The sequence below is a fragment of the Pseudonaja textilis genome, chromosome 2, assembly GCF_049901715.1.
Source record: "Pseudonaja textilis isolate UNSWEBS1 chromosome 2, rPseTex1.2, whole genome shotgun sequence".
NCBI lineage: Eukaryota > Metazoa > Chordata > Lepidosauria > Squamata > Elapidae > Pseudonaja > Pseudonaja textilis.
In genome coordinates this window covers 91920472-91939717 of record NC_141991.1, presented here as the reverse complement: position 1 = coordinate 91939717, position 19246 = coordinate 91920472, and the positions used below count along the sequence as shown (strand labels likewise).

The window sequence follows — 19246 nt, the reverse complement described above, 5'->3', positions numbered from 1 at the left end:
ATAAGAATGGATTACTAATTCTAGGCATTTGAAAATGGTCATACCATACATAACTTACAAAAGCCGTTAAATCCATATTCAAACAGAAACAAGACAAAGTTATGCTATAGTTATATATTACTGCATTATGTATCCACACTGAATATTCAAACTTCAAAGATCACCAGACTAATTCTCCGAGAGGAGAAGGCAAGGGAGGGGAGGAGAGGAGGGGAGGGGAGAGAGGAAAAGAGAGGAGATTTCAAGCTTGCTTGTGAAAGCTATTCCTTGAAACATATGAATAAGAATTTTTCCTACCCTTGATCTTTCAAGTTAAATCTATATTAAAGGCTTTCAACTAGCCAACCCTAGCTGTATACTATATCTTTCAGTAGCTATTAAGCAGAAAGTAGGCGTAATTGAGATATTCCTAGCACTGCATGAGATTGGAAGAACAATTTTATGAAAGTTTTTATGGAAGCAGTCCCACTGTGTTCAGTACAGCTTACTTTCATGTACATATGCATTGCATTACAATATTAAACTTAAGACTATATTCTCTTTATACCAGTTTATTCTGTAATTGAACTATGATACTGAAAAATAAATAATATAGTGGCAACTCCAATCTAGTCTATGAGTTAAAGTGCCCACATATGCTAGTTTTTCCAGAAAGCTGTATCTTTCATTTTACCTTAAAGCAACCTAATTTAAAAACAAGAAAAGAAATATATAGCTTTAAAATGGATAATTGTGAACACACATAGAAATACAAATCTTCACAAAGAGAAAGACATTTAAATATGTGATTATGTAGTACAATTATGAAACCTACAAGTTATTTTGTCAATTTGAGGTTGTATACAAATAAGCATTTTGCTTCACTTTTAAAGAATAATAATGTTGCCTAAAGCAATCAATGAACTAGAAGGAAACTGAAAGTAATCCTTTTCTATTCTTTGTCTATTAGACTGGTTCTCAAGATCTTTCTCAGAATATTTTCCGTCCTTCAAAGTAGACCAGACTAGGATATCAAAATATCTAGTCTAACACTACTTTTAAGGTCACAATAACAGAATCTCAGAATACTAAATGAGTTTTCTTCTTCCCTTTATCGTTATGAGAACGAAGAGATGATTTTATCTGAAACACATGGATTACATGTCTGGTGCTCCCCAATCAGATTTCTTTTATTTTTAATCAAGCCATTAACATAACTTGAAGCTATAACTAGAAGACCTCCAAGTTCCCTTCCAATTCTGTTATTAACATAGTGCAAGTATATTGAGCATATGGAAGACACATAAAAGGAGTGCCACATGCAGTCCACAAGTCATGAATTTAGATATCTGCTCTTTACCTATACTCAAACACACCTTGATTGATTAGTCTAGAAATATACGCTCTTGGTATCCAATTCTTATTGTGCTTAGCAAGTAGGGAAAAAAAGATGGGGAATTCCTTAAAATTAAAAATTAAAATTTCTGTTTAAAGAGAGGAACATTTTTTTAATCAAAGCCATATTCCTTTCTGTATATTCAGATGTCAGTCATTTATAGATAAAGCAAATAAATATATAATTGTTAAGTCTAGAGCATCTGTGCAAATATTCAAGCTTACATTAAATTGGCTGAGTTGGTGCCAATTTTAATCCTCTATTGGTACTGGTGAGGCAGTTATGAAAGTAAATAATTATTTTACATAGATCTAAACCTAGGGAGAAAAATAAAAAGATAATATGAGAAATTTTAGCAAAAGTTTCTAAAATTGTAGAAATTTTAGTAAAACATTTATGTGAAATTAAAATGTATTAAACATTGTACCCTATTATTTATTAACTGCATACTTCAAAATCATGTTTTAAAAATTGGTTGGCATTGTACTTCATTCCTTTTTGAGAATGCTCAAAATAATAATAAAATAATCTTGAACATACGGATACTTTAGAATTATTACAAATTCTTCTGAATAATTGTATGAACATATCATTTTTATTTATTAATAAATTTGTTTGCTCTTCATCTTGCACAGAATGCTAATTATGTATAGTTTTTATTAATTTATTTTAAAGATATACATTGCCACACATCTTATACAATATCATTAGCAGACAGCAATAAACAAACAACAAAATTAAAAACATTACAGCCAATCAAGGCACCATCATATTCTTATTTAATAAGCATTGGGTTTAGCAATAGCAGTTATACTTATATGCTACTCCATAGTGCTTTACAGATCTTTCTGAGCCATTTATAAAGTCAGCAATCAGGGTCCTTCCAACCTTAGAGGAATAGAAGGTTGTGTCAACCTCGAGCCCATCAGGATCAACTTCCAAACTATGGAAGGAGTTAGCCTGTAAAACTGTATTCTAACCACTGTGCCACCATTGCTTAACTGAATTCTTCATGGCATTTCAGAAGGATAAAAGAATACGGGACCTGTGTTTCTCAGGTGGGAGGTAGATTAACCTTCCTAGCATATGTACATTACTATTCCTAGAATATCCAGGCAAGAAAATCATCTGAAGAATTTGAGCATTTGAGCACTCAAGCGTGAACAGTATACCTTTGTACCTTTGATCTGACAGAATTTAAGTAATTACAAATAACTATAATACTTGACAAATGCCACAATAAATTATGAAGCCTTATTTCTGAATTAATGAACTAGTTTAATGAGTTGTTTTGACCTGATCATTTCCAACTCTATAGATTGACAATACAGAGTAGAAAGTTTTTAATTCCTTCTGTTGATACTGCATAGTAAACAAAAAGCAAAAAAAATCCTTGATAAATATTACAATGACAAAGCAGTTTAAATGTAAAAAACAATTTAAATATTGAAAAAAGATTACTCCAGTTACATACAGCCATACAAATATCGTATAAAATATAAACATGCACAACATATTCAAATTAAATATTATTTCCAATTCCTAAATTGCCTGTGACTGTCATACTCTGGTGAAATTTCTGTTCTGTATGAGGTAGATAGTGAAAGACAGAAAGAAGAAGATGAGATGTTGCTCAACTATTTCAAAAATTTTTTAATACTGGATAGACCAGACACATTTTGAATGCTTGCTTAGTAATCTCAAGTCGTGACTCCTCGCTAAAATCTAAAACAACAGTTTACTTAGCTGAAATCCTAACTTGAAATGTAATTCTGCAAATATCTCCAGTATTGACAGTTCTATAAATACAAATGAATTAAGCAAAATTACGGTAATGAACATAAAGCACCTGACCTGAATGAATTAACAAAGTATATAACATTGTAAGCATTTGCATCAAGCTACAATTTAAGTTCAGTAACTATGGAGAAACAAACCACTTTGTTGCATCTATCTCCAAATGTTTTGTTTCCCTATTTAAGTGGGCATTTTCCATGCATCACTTTATATGAATTTAAACAGATTTTTGGACTTTGTCCCTGTCTCTCATCCAAATGAGAAGCCACCGAAAATGATTATTTGACCTCCATCTGTTACTGAAAAAATATTTGTCCCAAATTATTTAGTCAACTTTATGTATACTGCTGAGATTATAAATATTTGGGTCACTTTTTCTGTGACAGTTGCATATAAATGTTCACAAATATCAATGTGACATTAATTCTCTAGATTAGCTAAACCCTTTGAAATGGATTTTTCATGTATTGTTCATATCCAACCATCTTACAAATGCATCCTCATGGATATCTACTCAGAAATAAATTTCATATAGTTTATCAAAGGACCTTAGTCTCATGAAACTATAATTTAAAGTAACGTGGACTGCTAAAATACATCATATAGAGAAAGAACATAAATTAGTGTGAATTTAGCATTAACAGCATTAACAGTGGGCACTTCATGGCAGCTTGATCCCTGTAGACACATTATTTAATACTACACCAAATGCTGGAACAGGATTACTGGTGGTTTGGGTCAAATAGTTGTGTTTCTATTCTGATGCATTTTTCAGTTTATTTAATGGTTAGCTTCTTATCTCTGGAAGCCATATGCATTTTCCAAACATTTAACTTTCAAAAACAGAAAAAGTGGGCTTCTTATCTCATTGTTCTGTTCATTGAAGTTCCAATGATCACATAGAATATAATAAGAAAAGTCATTAAGTTTGTTCTTGGCATCATTTTCATTTTTACATGAAAGTAAAATGTTAATTAAATTGTGAACATGTGGACATTTAAAGGATGTTAAATTCTACAGCTTATTAAATTATTTTACTTCATTTGAAAAACAGTTTATTCAAGTTCATAATTTGATATTGTTTGTGTTTGTTTTGTTAGCAATGTGTGTGAATGCACTTTTAGCATTACTGAAATATAACAGAAATTTTTAGGATAGAAATGTTCAGAAACAAAAAAAGCTGTATTTTTGTTTTGGGGGGTTATTTTGGTCAGATTATGCTTGATAGAGAAGAAAGGACATGAAGTTTATATATTCCAAGATTATTCTCTTTTATTAAAAATGTATTCCAATGCCAAATTCAGATTCAAATTATGATTACTGAACACATCTTGTTGATCAGTTAAATAGCATTGTGTGATTTCATGTTCTGTGTGAATCCATGTTGTACTAGCGGAGCAGGTAAAACTTCTATTAGTTTTCAGTATTGTTATTTTTTGATAGCCATTCCTTGGAAATAAAAACATTGGTATATCTTGTACAAGTTATTTCCCAGGCTTTGTGCACTCATTATCTCATTAACTTCCAGATCACACTATCAGAATGTTCTGGCAATTCATTCCTGTGCAAATCTCAAAGTGTGCACGTTGTCTATACAGAAATTAACTGTAGGAGATGATCAGGCTGAGCAAGGCAGAGGTCAAGTATTGCATCAGTCTTGAGTCTCTTTATTCTACAAGAGATCTAAATCCAGCTGAACTTGAATTCCATTGAGCCTTATCTACTGCCAATTTGCATTGACCATTGTGGTGGACTGACAATTGAAAAATGGGAGACGCAGGGAAGACGTCTGAGCAACTGCCAGCCCCGAGAGCACTCGGGTAGCAGTATTTATTAAGAAAATGCAAATACAAAATCAAAACAATGACTTCAACATTAGCTCAGCAGCATTATCTAGCTAGGCCTCAGCGAAGGTGATAAAGTTCCCGTGAGAAATATCCAGGCACCAAAGGTCTCATGGGAATGGCTCGGCTAGGTACTGTGAACTCCCACGCACATTCCTGGTCTCTGAGCTTAGCAGACCATAACAGGATCAAACTCTCATCATAAAGACACTACTGCCCTCATGAGGAGCGTTTGTGATACCCCCAGATCTTACAAAGCTGTACAAGAACTTGCAGAATATGATGGATATATTACCACAGACCATTACTAGTTCAGATTCTTGTAGAGTGTGTTAGCATTCAATTAACCTGTATTCATTTGAATCACTCTGAAATCTATCTTCTGATTTCTTATGCTTGACATTAACTTTGAGTGACCAATAATCTATTCAAGCTATCGAAGGGAATAGGAACAGAACATCTTAAGCTTTATCCCGAAATAAGTGATATTAGAAAGAAAACAGGTGGGAAGAACCCTCTTTGTATGGATTCTTCTGTATATCCACCGCTTCACAGCAGTTTCGTGATTAGAATAGTGATATTGACAGCTATAACATAAAGTTTCGATTGTTTGATGTATTTTTTTCTGTTGTAGAATTTTCTATAAATGAGAGCTTGTTCTTCATTATAGGTGTCTTGTGTTAGAATTTCCTAGCAAGAATTCACTGATTTTTATACGCACATTTATTTTTTAGTCTTAAGATTTTCCATCTTTAAAATGAAATACATAAAGATAAATAATTTCTCTATATGAAGCTGCTTTTCCAAAACAATTTCTCTTCCTGTGGTAAATTACAACAAAAATGCATTTGGGATTAGGAGTGTTCATTGGTTTGGTTTAAAGGCCATTAAAAAGTTGTCAAGTTCAATTCATCCAGCAATGAGTTGATAGAGATACCCATGCAGCTGTCTTGGATTTGCAGATAGTTTATTCTGGTATGTGTTCTCAACTATCTGGGACATCCTGGTGAATTTCCATATAATTAATACTCAAGTTTGATCCCAAATCTAATTAAATATAGGTACCTATGTCATCTAACTAGTTATTACTTTTGTATGTCTGCATTCATGTATATTAAGTTAAATATAGAGGATTTTTAATCCTTTGCTGCTTCTGGCATGCAATCCATATTGGAATCCCTTAGTTTGGATATATAATATTTTATACATAATTCTTGGAAATTTAAAGTATTGGTTGGTCAAATAATCACAACAATCCATAAATACATTGGTATCAACAGATAGAGCCAACAAAAGTTGAATATATTATTGGTACAAAGAGGTGGAATAGCTGAGTTGTAATACTGTTAAAATGCAAGTTCCAAGTCAAACTAAACCCCGACAGTTTCCTGATATAATACTTAAAGTATGTTCTTCATTTAAAAAAGAGTATCAGGAATCACATTGAAGACCTGAATTTCATTGATGAGGAACCAGAGGAAATGTCGAATAAAATGAAATTGGTAGTTAAGACTGAATGAAAGCAATCCAATGTCAAACAAGGAGTGGAAATTGCCACTTGGAAAAGACATTCCAAGTGACATGAAGTGTTTATAACGACAAAGACCAGAATTGCTCATACAATGTTTTCTTCATGTCACTTTATGAAAATAAAAATTGGAAAGAGTTGGATAGAAAGAGTATGAATGCTTATGAACTTTAATAATGGAGAAAATAGTTGATAATACTATAAATACCTAGTTCTCCATGGAGATTTTTGATCATTTTTGATTGTCCCAAAGGAGCTTTTTTCAAAGGGCTAATATGATTTGATTGCTTATTGTACCCTATGACTATTATTAATTGCTGTACCTTATGATTCTTGACTTTTGACCAATGTATCATTTATTTTATGTACAAGACAAATTCCTTATGCGTCCAATCACACTTGGCCAATAAAGAATTCTATTCTATTCTATTCTAAACTGGACTTTATTGTTTTTTCCCCCTTTGGAAACATTAGGCTTCTCATCTAACAAGCTTCTTCAGTTCTAACTGACCGATGGGAAATTTCACTGTAATCAGAACTATAAATAATAAGATTTTGAGAGAAATTGTGGCCAAATACTTTAAAAAGTAAACAGGTTTCTTGTTTGTTTTTAAAAGTCCATTAGGTTGGCAGTATATACTCTATTTCAAAGGATGCAGAATCATCCTTTTATCAGAAGAAATTACACTTTTTTACATAGTATGTTTTATTAAAAGCTGTAAGATTTTCTGACCTATTCATCTCTATTTCATCTATTCATAAAATATGTTTCTTAGAATTATGGCTTTTTTCTGAAACTGTTCTGTGATGACAGGATCTTCCTGAAAGAAAAGAGAAAGAGAAAATCCCATTCTACCTGAAGAATTGGATACTGTACTTTCTGTACCTCCCACCCCCAAATAATAATGTGTAGCTCAAAAATACTTACTGATGTATGATACAGTACATAGGCTGGGTTCTCATGCTATATTAAACTATATAGAAGTTTACTTTGGGTTTAACATGCCTTATGACCCCACACACTGAAAAGTGTTAATCATAGTTGACAGCTTATAGTGCAATGCCAATCTTGGTATTAATATAATTTACAGAGAAACTATGGCAAGAAAGCCATGATTTAGTTTGATATGTAAGCTAATTCTTGATTTTTTTAGAGACACAGATTCAGAAACCTTTTACTGGAGTCAAGGCAAAATTGATCTGCCTATACATGCTACATATGGGACAGATACACGTTGGCAAATATAACATTATAACAAAACCTAATTAGAACAAAGCCCAAAGTAAGTTGTGACAAATATACTTTGAATAACATGAATTAAAATCATACTATTTATGTATTGTTTTGAATTATATTTGGAATCCAAGTAAGCCCAGTGATCTTAGGCACTGCTTTGATATACTAAAGAGAGATAGTATTTACAACAGTTCAGTCAGTGACCATTTGAAGTTACAACGGCATCGCAAAAAGTGATTTATGACCATTTTTTGTACTTATGACCCTGGCAACATCCCCTTGGTTACATGATTTACATTTGGATGTTTGACAACTGGTTCATATTTATGACAGTTGCAGTGTCCTGGGGTCATGTCATGTTACTCAGAGGTGGAATTCAATTTTTTTAACAACCAGTTCTGTGGGTGTGGCTTAGTTGGTGGGTCTAGCTTGGTGGTCATGTGACTAAGTGGACGTGGCCAACTCAACACCACTCATGTCAAGGGGCGCTTCTCTTCTCCTGGCCTTTCATGACAGTGGGGATGCTGCAATGGTCCTAAGTGTGAAAAATGGTCATAAGTCATTTTTTTTCAGTGCCATTGTAACTTTGAATGGTCACTAAATGAACTGTTGTAAGTCAAGGATTACCTGTACAAAACTACAAAAAGCTTCTTTGCTTGCAAAAAGCTGACCTAAATACCAATCATTAGATTAAAAATACCTGCAAGTCAGAGTTACAAATCAGATGGTGCCAGAGCACCTTGAGGAATTAAAATAGTTAAAATACAATGATAACTATCAGCAGCCAACTTTTCATCATAAAGTGAAATGCCTTAGCGGAGAGGTCATTTAAGCTCTCCAGAAAGAGCACACCCAGGAGAAGCAATCCTTAGATCATTTGCACCAGTTAAAGATACCAGCTGGTCTCACTCACTTCATAAGATATCCTAAGGAAATCATCCAGATTTAAGGAAAGGTCACATGCCCCCCAGAAAGGCAGTAAAAAAATCAGTGCCAAGCTTGCATCCTGCCTCTTGGAAGTACACCCCAAAAGTACAGTGCCAGATACCACTAAACCAGTGAAGGAAGACCCCCTCTTCAGATAGAAAAAGAAACCATGAGGCAGAAAAAAAATTCAAATACAATACAAATAATTAAATCACAACAGTAGCTGTTGCTTATTAAAGCAATTACCAGAACAAATAGACATGGGAACAAGCAGATTTCTCAAACCAATTTCTTTTCAGGAACAGAGATTAATCTTTTTCCTTCCAAACAAAGCTGAATAGGGAAAATTATCCCATCAATAAACACAGGATTAAACGTCATCAAGCACAGAATTAAACTTCACCAAAAACCAGTTTTTGACCAAAACTGAGAAAGGGTATGTAAACTCACATTTGAATGTCAGTCTTTCTAGCTAGCCAAGAAGAAGTATTTGCAGGGGAGTATTTCCTAACAACAGCAGTGTAAAAAGCTTAAAACAACTCTTCCCTTTAAGAAAAAAAAAAAAAACCTTTTTCGAGGACAGTAAGTTTAGGCTGTCTGCCAAGAATGTAAAACGGATGAAAAAAAACAAAAGGAGATTTCTTCTAACTACCGGTTCTCTAAACTGCTTAGAAAGTTAACAAGAGGTTCTATAGAACCGATCAGAACTGGTAGAATCCCACCCCTGATGTTACCTTTTGCAACCTTCTGACAATTAAATTCAATGGGGAAGCTAGATTCACTTAACAACCCTTGTTACTAATTTAACAACTTCAGTGATTCACTTAACAAATGTAGCAAGAAAAGTGATAAAATGGAGCAAAACTCACTTCACACATTTCTCACTTGGCAACATAAATTCTGGGCTCAATTGTGGTCATAAATCGAGGACTATCAGTAGTAGCCTAAACTAAATTAATGTCTAACTCAAGATTACTCAGTTCTGTGTTATATTTCACTATTAACTTCTAGATCATTTCATTATGATACTTTCTGTACTAATGTACAGAAGCATGTGTATGAACACTAATACCTCTTCAGCTCATCGCCCTGTAGTAGTAGGTTATCAGGATGTGAATTACTACTTTTATTGGTTTATTTGTTTGTTGAAACTATTTTTTTTCTTTTGTTGTTTGTTATAAGGGGGTAACATAACTTTTTAGACATCCCTTTAGGAATTCATAGAAAAATGTTTTTTTCAATTTCCACAAAAGGGAGTATTATTATAATAAAAGCCCATAATCCAAGGGCATAATTCATTTTTCTCCTCACTTCCTATCAAGGTATTTTTTAAAATACAAGTTACTTATACTGAACTGTCTAAATACCCTTACTGATATCTGTGCAGCCTAGTTCTATACATAGTGAGTTCTGCATGAAGGACTGTTAGTTTCTTTTCAAATAAATTTACAATTAAATTTAAAGACACTCTCCAATTTTTAATTCTCTTTTTTTTCTTTCATATTTTCCTAGGAACTAACTTCACCCTTGCTGAACTAGGAATTTGTGAGCCCTCCCCTCACCGAAGTGGTTATTGTTCAGATATAGGAATCCTTCAGCAAGGCTATTCCCTCAGTACTGGGTCTGATGCTGACTCAGATACAGAGGGTGGAATGTCTCCCGAGCATGCCATTCGACTTTGGGGGAGAGGGATTAAATCCAGACGGAGCTCTGGTCTGTCAAGCCGTGAAAATTCTGCCCTTACTCTGACTGACTCTGACAATGACAATAAATCAGATGAGGAAAACGGTAGGCCTATTTCTGCAGTACATTTTGTAATGTATATGCATAGGTGACAATGTGATCGCACATGCTTGCCATATTAGACAGTAAAAGAAAAGCTGTATTTCCCTTGTGAAGTAAAAATGCCGGTTCGTAGTATGCTTCTATGGGGGAAGTGATCTAATTTTTTAGGGAACCATGAAAAAGAGGTTTAACTCATCCTGATTGCAAATATAGAAATTATCTTTGGATAAGAGTCTGTCATCAAATGACATTGTTATCTCTGAATCTTCAAATGAAAAAAAAATGGAACTTTGCGGATACATATAAAATTTATTTAATATAAATACTTTTTCAAAAAAAAATATAAGGTTGTATATCATTAATTTTGGTAGTTGATGAGAGCTAATCAAAAATCATTTTCTAGTTCTAGAAATGATCAAATCCTACTAAAATATTTTGTTTTAAATTTTAACAGTTCTAGCTTAAACTTAGTTGCTAAATGAATTTCTATGAGCCACCAGTTTTTATATTAAGATACGAAGAAAAGGATTTCATCAAACTGAAATAAAATTTCTGCTAACATGCAATTAAACAAAATCTTAGGTGAATATATTTATAAAGAAGGAAGATAATGCTTTTATTTTTCAAACAATTTATCTCTATGGACTATTATTAAATATATAAAGACTTGCCTTAGTGCTGGAAAATATCTGACTTTTCATCATAGTTAGTTTGTGAGAATCAATATATATTCGGTTCACTGATTTTCTAAACTTTCTAAAAAGCAGTATTATCATACACATTGACAGTGCTCTGGTTTAATACCATAGCATGGACACTTACAAAACTATCATTAGTTTTTCATGCTGCTGCCCAGCAATGTTTTCATACATTAAAATATGGTATGTCCTTGAGATCTAAATCAATAAACTGTTATGTAGGTATGTATGTATGTATGTAAAATAGTGTGACAGGAATGTGCTGAGAAAGAAACAGTGAGAGAAAGGGGGGAGGGAGGGAGGGAGGGAGGGGGAGAGGGGAGAGAAAAAGAGGGGTCCAATCTTGGAATTACAGATTTGTAGTTTCTAGAGATATTTTTTTCTTGGTTTTTGTTTGTTTATTTGTTTATTTATTTTTAACTGCTGTATGTTGTAATGTTTCATTCGCTCACATGAAGGAACAGAATGTGTATTGTAGTACCTGAGACTTTTAAAAATTAAGGTTATATTAATAATATTCAACAACTCTCAAGGGAAAAACAACAGTTTGATACTGAATGTTTTATCATTTTATGATTTTATCATTTCTCTTCAACATGATAAACAATTTTAATTTAGAATTAATTCAATGTTGGCAGTTTTCAGTATATTTTTAAGTACCTTAGGTCACACTTAATTGCAATTAACATTCTCACTCTGAATATTCTCAACTACTGGCATTGATACTGTGTTTCTCCCCCAATACCCCCCCCCCAAATAGGAAGCCCCAGCATGTTATTTAGGCATAAAATGAAATTAAGCCCCTCCCCCCCAATTTAGGCCTAGTTTAAAACATGCAAAATGGGGGGGAAGGCGGGAGGGAATTTGCCATTAGGAATGCCCTGCGGGCAGCTACACCTCACCATCAGCCTCTCCTAACACCATGGTAGAGCACGGAGGGCTCCCTTGCCCCTCCCTTACCTGGGTCAGCAGGCAGGCGGTGTCAGCATAGATGTCTGGCAGCATTTCAGCCACTTCTCAGGCCTCCATAGCTTCCACAGTTCCCACTGGTGCTGGCGCCTCTCTTGCCAGCACCATCTCCAACAACAGCGTCTGAGTTGCTCCCGCTTTTCCCGTAACAACAGGAAAAAAAAGATTTTGAGGTACCTGGGAGCACCATGCGCACTGCGTTTTGGTTTAATCCCGAGTGGCTGGGTGGGTGTGAGAAGAGCCAAGCGAGCATCTCTGCTGCTGCTACCCTTGGTGCTCCAGCCTCAGGCTCTGCAAGTTTGCAAAAGTCCCAGTGCGCAGCCCGTTCCTGCATTCCAAGCATCCAGGCAGAGCTGCAGCTGTCCCTCTCTCGCCAGCGCCGTCTCCAATAACAGCAGCAAGGGCAGCAGTAGTGGGAACCATGGAAGTTACGGAGGCGGCTCCCCCACCTGAGAAGTGGCTAAAATGCTTCCACGGTTCCCACCACTGCAGCCGCTGTTGTTGGAGATGGCGCTGGCAAGAGAGGGACAGCTGCAGGTCGACCTGGGCACTTGGAATGCAGGAACGGGCTGCGCACCGGGACTTTTGCAAACTTGCAGAGCCTGAGGCTGGAGCACCAAGGGTAGCAGCAGCAGAGGTGCTCGCTCGGCTCTTCTCACACCCACCCAACCACTCAAGATTAAACCAAAATGCAGTGCGCGGCACTCCCAGGTACCTCAAAATCTTTTTTTTCATGTTGTTACAGGGACAGGGGAAAAGTGGGAGCAACTCAGATGCTGTTGTTGAAACGGTGCTGGTGCGCGGGGGGAGAAATTAATTCACCCCCAAAAAGACATCCTAGCCATTTTTTGGGCTCAAAAAAAAAATAAGGCCCGACCTTATTTTGTGAGAAACACGGTATTAGTTTATATCCAGGAGCGAGGGAATTTAATTTCATTTTTATTGTTGATGGAGTTGTATGACCCTGAATTTATAGTTGGTTTGCTTCACATATTGTTTAAAAATATAATTTTTGCAATTTTAATAGAATTTGTTTTGTATGAAGGTAGTAGATGCCAAAGACAGAAAGCACATATACTGTATCTCATTGGCATTTCACAATACTTCTAACAAGAATGAATTCAGTTTTGATATGTAATTATGATGTAAATTTCTTTTAAAAGTAAAGAATTAAATCATTTAATCACCATTGCTGTCCAATAATAACATATTGATTTAAAATGTCACCTTTGTAGACATACAGAGGTAATTATGGAATCTTCAACCTGTTGAACATGCATTTGCAGACTAGAGTTAATTATTTCCACTGCAGGAAATTAGTAGAACAGCTGAATCTCTTGTTTATCTATTCAAGATATATGGAAGGTACTGTGCCTTATCTGAATGTGTCAGCAAGACATTCATTCAGTGTAGGCAGTGATTTGATATCTGCATCTGGAGAATTATGTATCTATGGAATACAATGTTCAGCAGAAACACCAATATAAATTGCACTTGTGCTCACAAAATTAGCTTCTCCATGCCCACACTTTCAAATATGCATTGAAATGTCTTGGGAGGTACAAATAAAAATGTAAGTGTTATAACTCTTCTTTTAATTATATATAGAACGTTTAAATAATTTCCATGGCTTTTTCTTACATAAATAAGTACTTGAGAGAGTTAAAAACAAAACAAAAAAAAATGGGATAGCAAAGACAAAACTTCTGTTGACATCTACTAATACTTAGATTTAGGAATGTTAAGCTTTGTAATCTGAAATTTTAAATTGATTCACCAATAATTTTCAATCTTCAGTCCTATACATTTTTATCCAGATTAATCTGAAATGAAACCTGTACAACATTACTTTCACTTGTAATGTGGGTTATCTAGCATGCATCTTCAGATGAGTGCCATCTTTTCTGACAGCTGAGAAAAAATACTAATATCTCTTGAGTTCATCGCCCTGTAGTAGTAGGTTATCAGGATGTGAGGGAGGTATTTCTACTTCAAAATTGCAACACTACTTTTATTGGTCAGGCAAATAATAAGGATGATTCAACAGTATATACTAGGGATTCTTTGTATTGTGTTAATCGGTTAAATGAGATTGGTGGGTTTTTCATAACCATAAAATTAAAGCAGAGAATTTAACTACTGCTTATGTTAACTGTTAGTCAATATCTGTTATATCATTTGAAGAAATTTTACATGTTTTTGTTTCTGTACATGTCATTTGCCAATACTTTACCTATAAGCTATCCTTGTAATTTTTATTGTTGCTGTTCTATTCCATAATATACTTTAATTGAGATATAAACATAAAGGGTAGTAAAAATAATCTTGGGAGACAGAAAGAAGAAATGCAGACTAGATAATGGTCAGAAAAAAGATAACTTAGTCCACAAAAGGAATGGATGTACGGAAAGTGCTCAAGAAGATAACTTGCCTATTTCTCTGGAAAATTAAGTGAAGGGAATATCTTTTAGACTTGCAAGATTGGCACCAATCTTTCAAACTAATTGAAAAGAAGAAACCAAAACCATTACATTTATTGTAAGTCTGAAAATACACCTTCCATGACTCCATTCTTTGCAAATCTGGAACTATGCCTTCTGTGGCCTATTCTTTCTATTGGCTCTTCCTCCTGTCTCTTAGAGTTATCATAACACTCCATCACAGTAAAATTTTGGGGACCATAAAGAAAATTGAATTGCTAGTCTAATGAAGAGAAGACCAGGGGAGACATGATAGCAGTCATGTCTGAGGGGCTGTCATAGAGAGGAAGGGATCAACCTATTTTCTAAAGCAACTGAAGGCCAGACAAGGAACAATGGGTGGAGGAGAGACTCAACCTAGAAATAAGGATAAATTTTCTGACAGTGAAAACAATCAGCCAATGGAACAGCCTGCATTCAGAAGTTGTGGGGCTTCATCACTGGAAGCTTTCAAGAAGAGACTGGACTGCCATCTGTCAGAAATGGTGTAGCGCAGGGGTTGGACTATATGACCTATAGGATCCCTTCTAACTCTGTTATTCTGTTATTATTATTTTATGAACATTATATAGGTTTTTTATATTTTATGATAATTACATAGATACAAAAACTTTATTGCTATTTTTTACTGTGGGCACACTGGCACACATTAAAAATGAAATACTGTTGGCTGATCTCAAAAATGTGCACATATATAACACACATTTACACATGCTATATGCACACACACACACACACCAACTCATAAGAATACATTAATAAATACATATATTAATAACTTCATCTTGAATAAATATCAGAAAGGGGAAGCTTGAGAGTTCACAAGGTTGATATTATATGGAACAAAACTGGGACTGGATCTGGATATTCTGTTTTGGATACCATGAGAACTCCTCCCAGAAGGTAAAAAGAAGACAGGTCATGAAGAGGATTTCTAGTGTCCCAGACAATACTGCATATCCTGGTCAAGCATCATTTATATGCTATGTCCTGGATACAAGTGAACTGTCAATAATCTTCTCTGCCATCCTCACCACTCTCTGCACTGCCAAAGCAATAATATTTCCAAACCAGACAATAATACAATATGACAGGATGGTCCTGGACCTGGTAAGTGGTAAGGACAGGAAGATGTACTTTTCTCATGCAACACAGAAAATGCAGACACTGCTTTCCCTGATTCACCAGTCTCTCCCTGTTGAGCAACCAAGCCAGCCTACTCATTTGCTGCACGCCCAGAAACTTGATGCTGCTAACTACCTCCACAGGTGAATCATTAATATTCAGAGGTGCATGGCTGTGCTTGCCTTTTCTGAAATTGACAATGATGTGTTTAATTTTTCCAACATTTAAAACAAGGCTGTTTTTATTACATCAATTCACCAAAGCCTCTATATTTGAGAAAAACAAACTCAATTATTACAACATTGGAGTAACTTTCAAAAATTATTTCCTAAGATTATATTTGCAGTATTTTAACCTGGCTTTCTGCATCTCCTTGAATATAATTATAATTTTAATTTACATAATATTAAAATACCTAAACCTTACCACATCATATTTTGAACATTTGGAATAAATTGAAACAGATTTTTAGCAAATGTCTATTTTTTGCTAAACAACAGGATGTACAGTCACAAGTTTTCAATTTTCTTTCAGTAAATCTTATGACACAATAGTTCTTAGAGAGAGAAGTAAGCTTTCAGATAAAATGGCTAGCTTAATGCATTGCTTAAACAGATATAAGTTTGCCTGAAATTTGAATATTGTTATATTAATAGTCAGTAACTTAACAATACAATTATCGTAGAAATATGTTATGTCACTTTCTCCAGAGAAAGTTTATGGTTAGGGTTTTGCTATCCAGATATTACTGATAGGCAGCTTCATCAAGGGTGCTGTTCTTCTTAAAGCCCTTCATTTTGGATAGGACTGGTCATCTCTTCAAACAGATAATATTTTTAAAGAGGAAACTGTTCCCTGAAAACCCTAGAATATTGTCTGTTACAAAGTAAATAAATAGCTAATGTAGTAGCAAGTTTTTCAGGTATCTAACATCATTATCAATATCATTATTGGTACTATTATTTTTCTCAGTGGTAGGATTCAATTTTTTTTACAACCGGTTCTGTAGGCGTGGCTGTACATGGCAGGGAAAGGATATTGTAAAATCTCCAGTCAAAGGTGGTATTTGTTGGTTCTCAGAACTACTCAAACTTTCCACTACCGGTTCTCCAGAACTGGTCAGAACCTGCTGAATACCACCTCTGATTTTTCTGATTAGGAATACAGTCTGATCTGAAGAAGTGACTGGAGAAATTGTAATCCAAGGGTTAAATTTTCTGACAAAGAAAGTGTTAGTGAGGGAGTGAGAGAAACAGTTTATTCAATCACTCAGACATGGTTTTCTTAAAAAGAAAGGGGAAACCACTGATTTACAGTAAATATGTACCCTATAAAGAAAAAGATATTGGTTCACAGAGAACTGTAATGTGATTTTCTGAAGTATATACTAACTAGGTCTTAAGACTGATAAAAACAAAAGCTGTGTCTCAATTGCCTTGTAAAACATGCTAGTTTGAAATTAGGAGTATTTCAGAAGTAATACACAATATAAATGGACACACAAAAGCATTAAATGGTTCATAGAATGTATTTGTTTCAATATACTCTGTGCTGTTATTTTCATTGTATTACATTATAAAGCCAAATCGTCTAAATCTACAAAGTTTAGGCTATGATATTCAGAAGAATTTCATAATTGTTGAGTGAGGGGTCAATTTCATGGGGGCATGAAGTTGTCAGTTACATTTAGTATCTTCTAGATGCTTTATTATATGTAGCTGTTAGGAGAATAACTTTCAGAAGGTACGTTAGACAGTTAATCCTTTGATCAGTTGGACTATCCTTATCAAAACAATTCCAAGCTTTTAATAAAATTATTTTAATTGGTAACATTTTAATTAAATGTCACAAAAATTACAGTAGGAGACATAAATATTTTTAAAGCTTGGATATTTTTATAATAGGATTGTATTTTTTAATAATATGATTAAGTTCAGAATTGTACTTTTATTTTTCACAAGAAACAATAGGACAAGGACGGTAGGCATGATTGGTGTGCTTATGCATGCCCCCTACAGGCCTCTTAGGAAGGGGGTGAGATCAATAGTAGACAGTCTAAGGTTAAAGTTTTTGGGTTTGGGGAAGAAACCACAGAATTAGGTGGTGTATTCCAAACATTGACCACTCTGTTGCTGAAGTCGTATTTTCTGCAATCAAGTTTGGTGCGGTTAACCTTGAGTTTGTATCTATTGTGTGCTCTTGTATTGTTATGATTGAAGCTGAAGTATTCATTTGCAGGTAGGACATTGCAATGTATGATTTTATATTTAGATTGGATCGGAGGCGGCATAGTTCTAGGTTTTCTAGGTCTAGAGTTTCAAATCTGGTGGCATAAGGTATTCTGCAATGAGTAGAGGAGTAGAGAACTCTTCTTGTGAAATATTTCTGGACTTTCTCAATTGTGTTAATATCATTATACATGATATGGGTTCCAGATTGATGAGCTGTATTCAAGTATAGGTCTAGCAATGTTTTATATGCTCTAGTTAGTAGTGTGATATTATCAGAGAAGAAGCTACATAGGATTAGATTAACAACTCTTAATGCCTTTTTGGCTATGTAGTTACAGTGGGCTCTAGCACTTAGATCATTAGAGATGGGTACTCCAAGGTCCCTGACAGAGTTTGGATCCTCAACAAGGTCTTGACTATTTAACTTGTATTTTATTTTCTGATGTTTTTTTTTAAGAGAAAATTGTTTTAAAGGAAAATGAAAAATTCTTACAAGGAAGTATGAATCTTTTAATCTACATGGCATCTATTCTCAAATGGCCAATGTACAAGGTCCTTAAGGGCAGTGTCTACTTTGTCATATCATATAAGTAGATCCAAATCTGTTTTTCTGTCAAAACTCTAAGAGCATTTTTGGAAGGAAGCAATTGAGGAAAATAAAAATTATCTACCAGGGATGACTGAAGAATTAAATATATTGCTGTATACAAATTTAGTATACAAAAATATGACGATAAAGTAGGCTACATAGTTTGAATAATCCTGTAAAACACAGATTTTACAATAAACAGTTTAAAAATATTTCAAAATTGATAAAGTCCAAGCTAACATGACAGAAAAGATCAAGGAACAATTTTGTACTGATGGCAAAATGAAAAATAACTAATTTAAAATAAGTTTTACAATATTAGGATTAAAAATGTGTGTATTTTGTAAATGTTGTTGAATTTTAGTTATTTTTTATGTACAAAGTCTTTCACCAAACAGAAGTATTTTTGTTTAGCAATGAATGTAGTCATTTGTAGTGTCTTATATTTCTGATTTTAATTTTTATTAATTCTCATAACATTAAACTCATGTATTATTATTTATGCAATTGAGAACTTATACCTATGTCCTCTTGCACACAATAGTATAATGCACATGTACAGTATATACTCACACCTTTGCACACAAACACATCCAAAGGCACACTACTATGACTATGAATATGTATCATGGGGGTACAGAGATGCAAAATAAAGTTATAG

The 19246-nt window shown here is 34.3% G+C and overlaps 1 protein-coding gene across 3 annotated transcripts in view; it reads left to right on the top strand.

Moving 5' to 3' along the window:
* Positions 1 to 19246, top strand: part of TENM2 (teneurin transmembrane protein 2) — an 865315-nt gene that overhangs the window by 40651 nt on the left and 805418 nt on the right. For all 3 annotated transcript variants that reach the window (XM_087924563.1, XM_087924565.1, XM_087924562.1), the window contains exon 2: positions 10221 to 10496. In XM_087924563.1, the coding sequence (XP_087780689.1) occupies positions 10221 to 10496 (276 nt within the window). The remainder of the gene's footprint in view (positions 1 to 10220; positions 10497 to 19246) is intronic.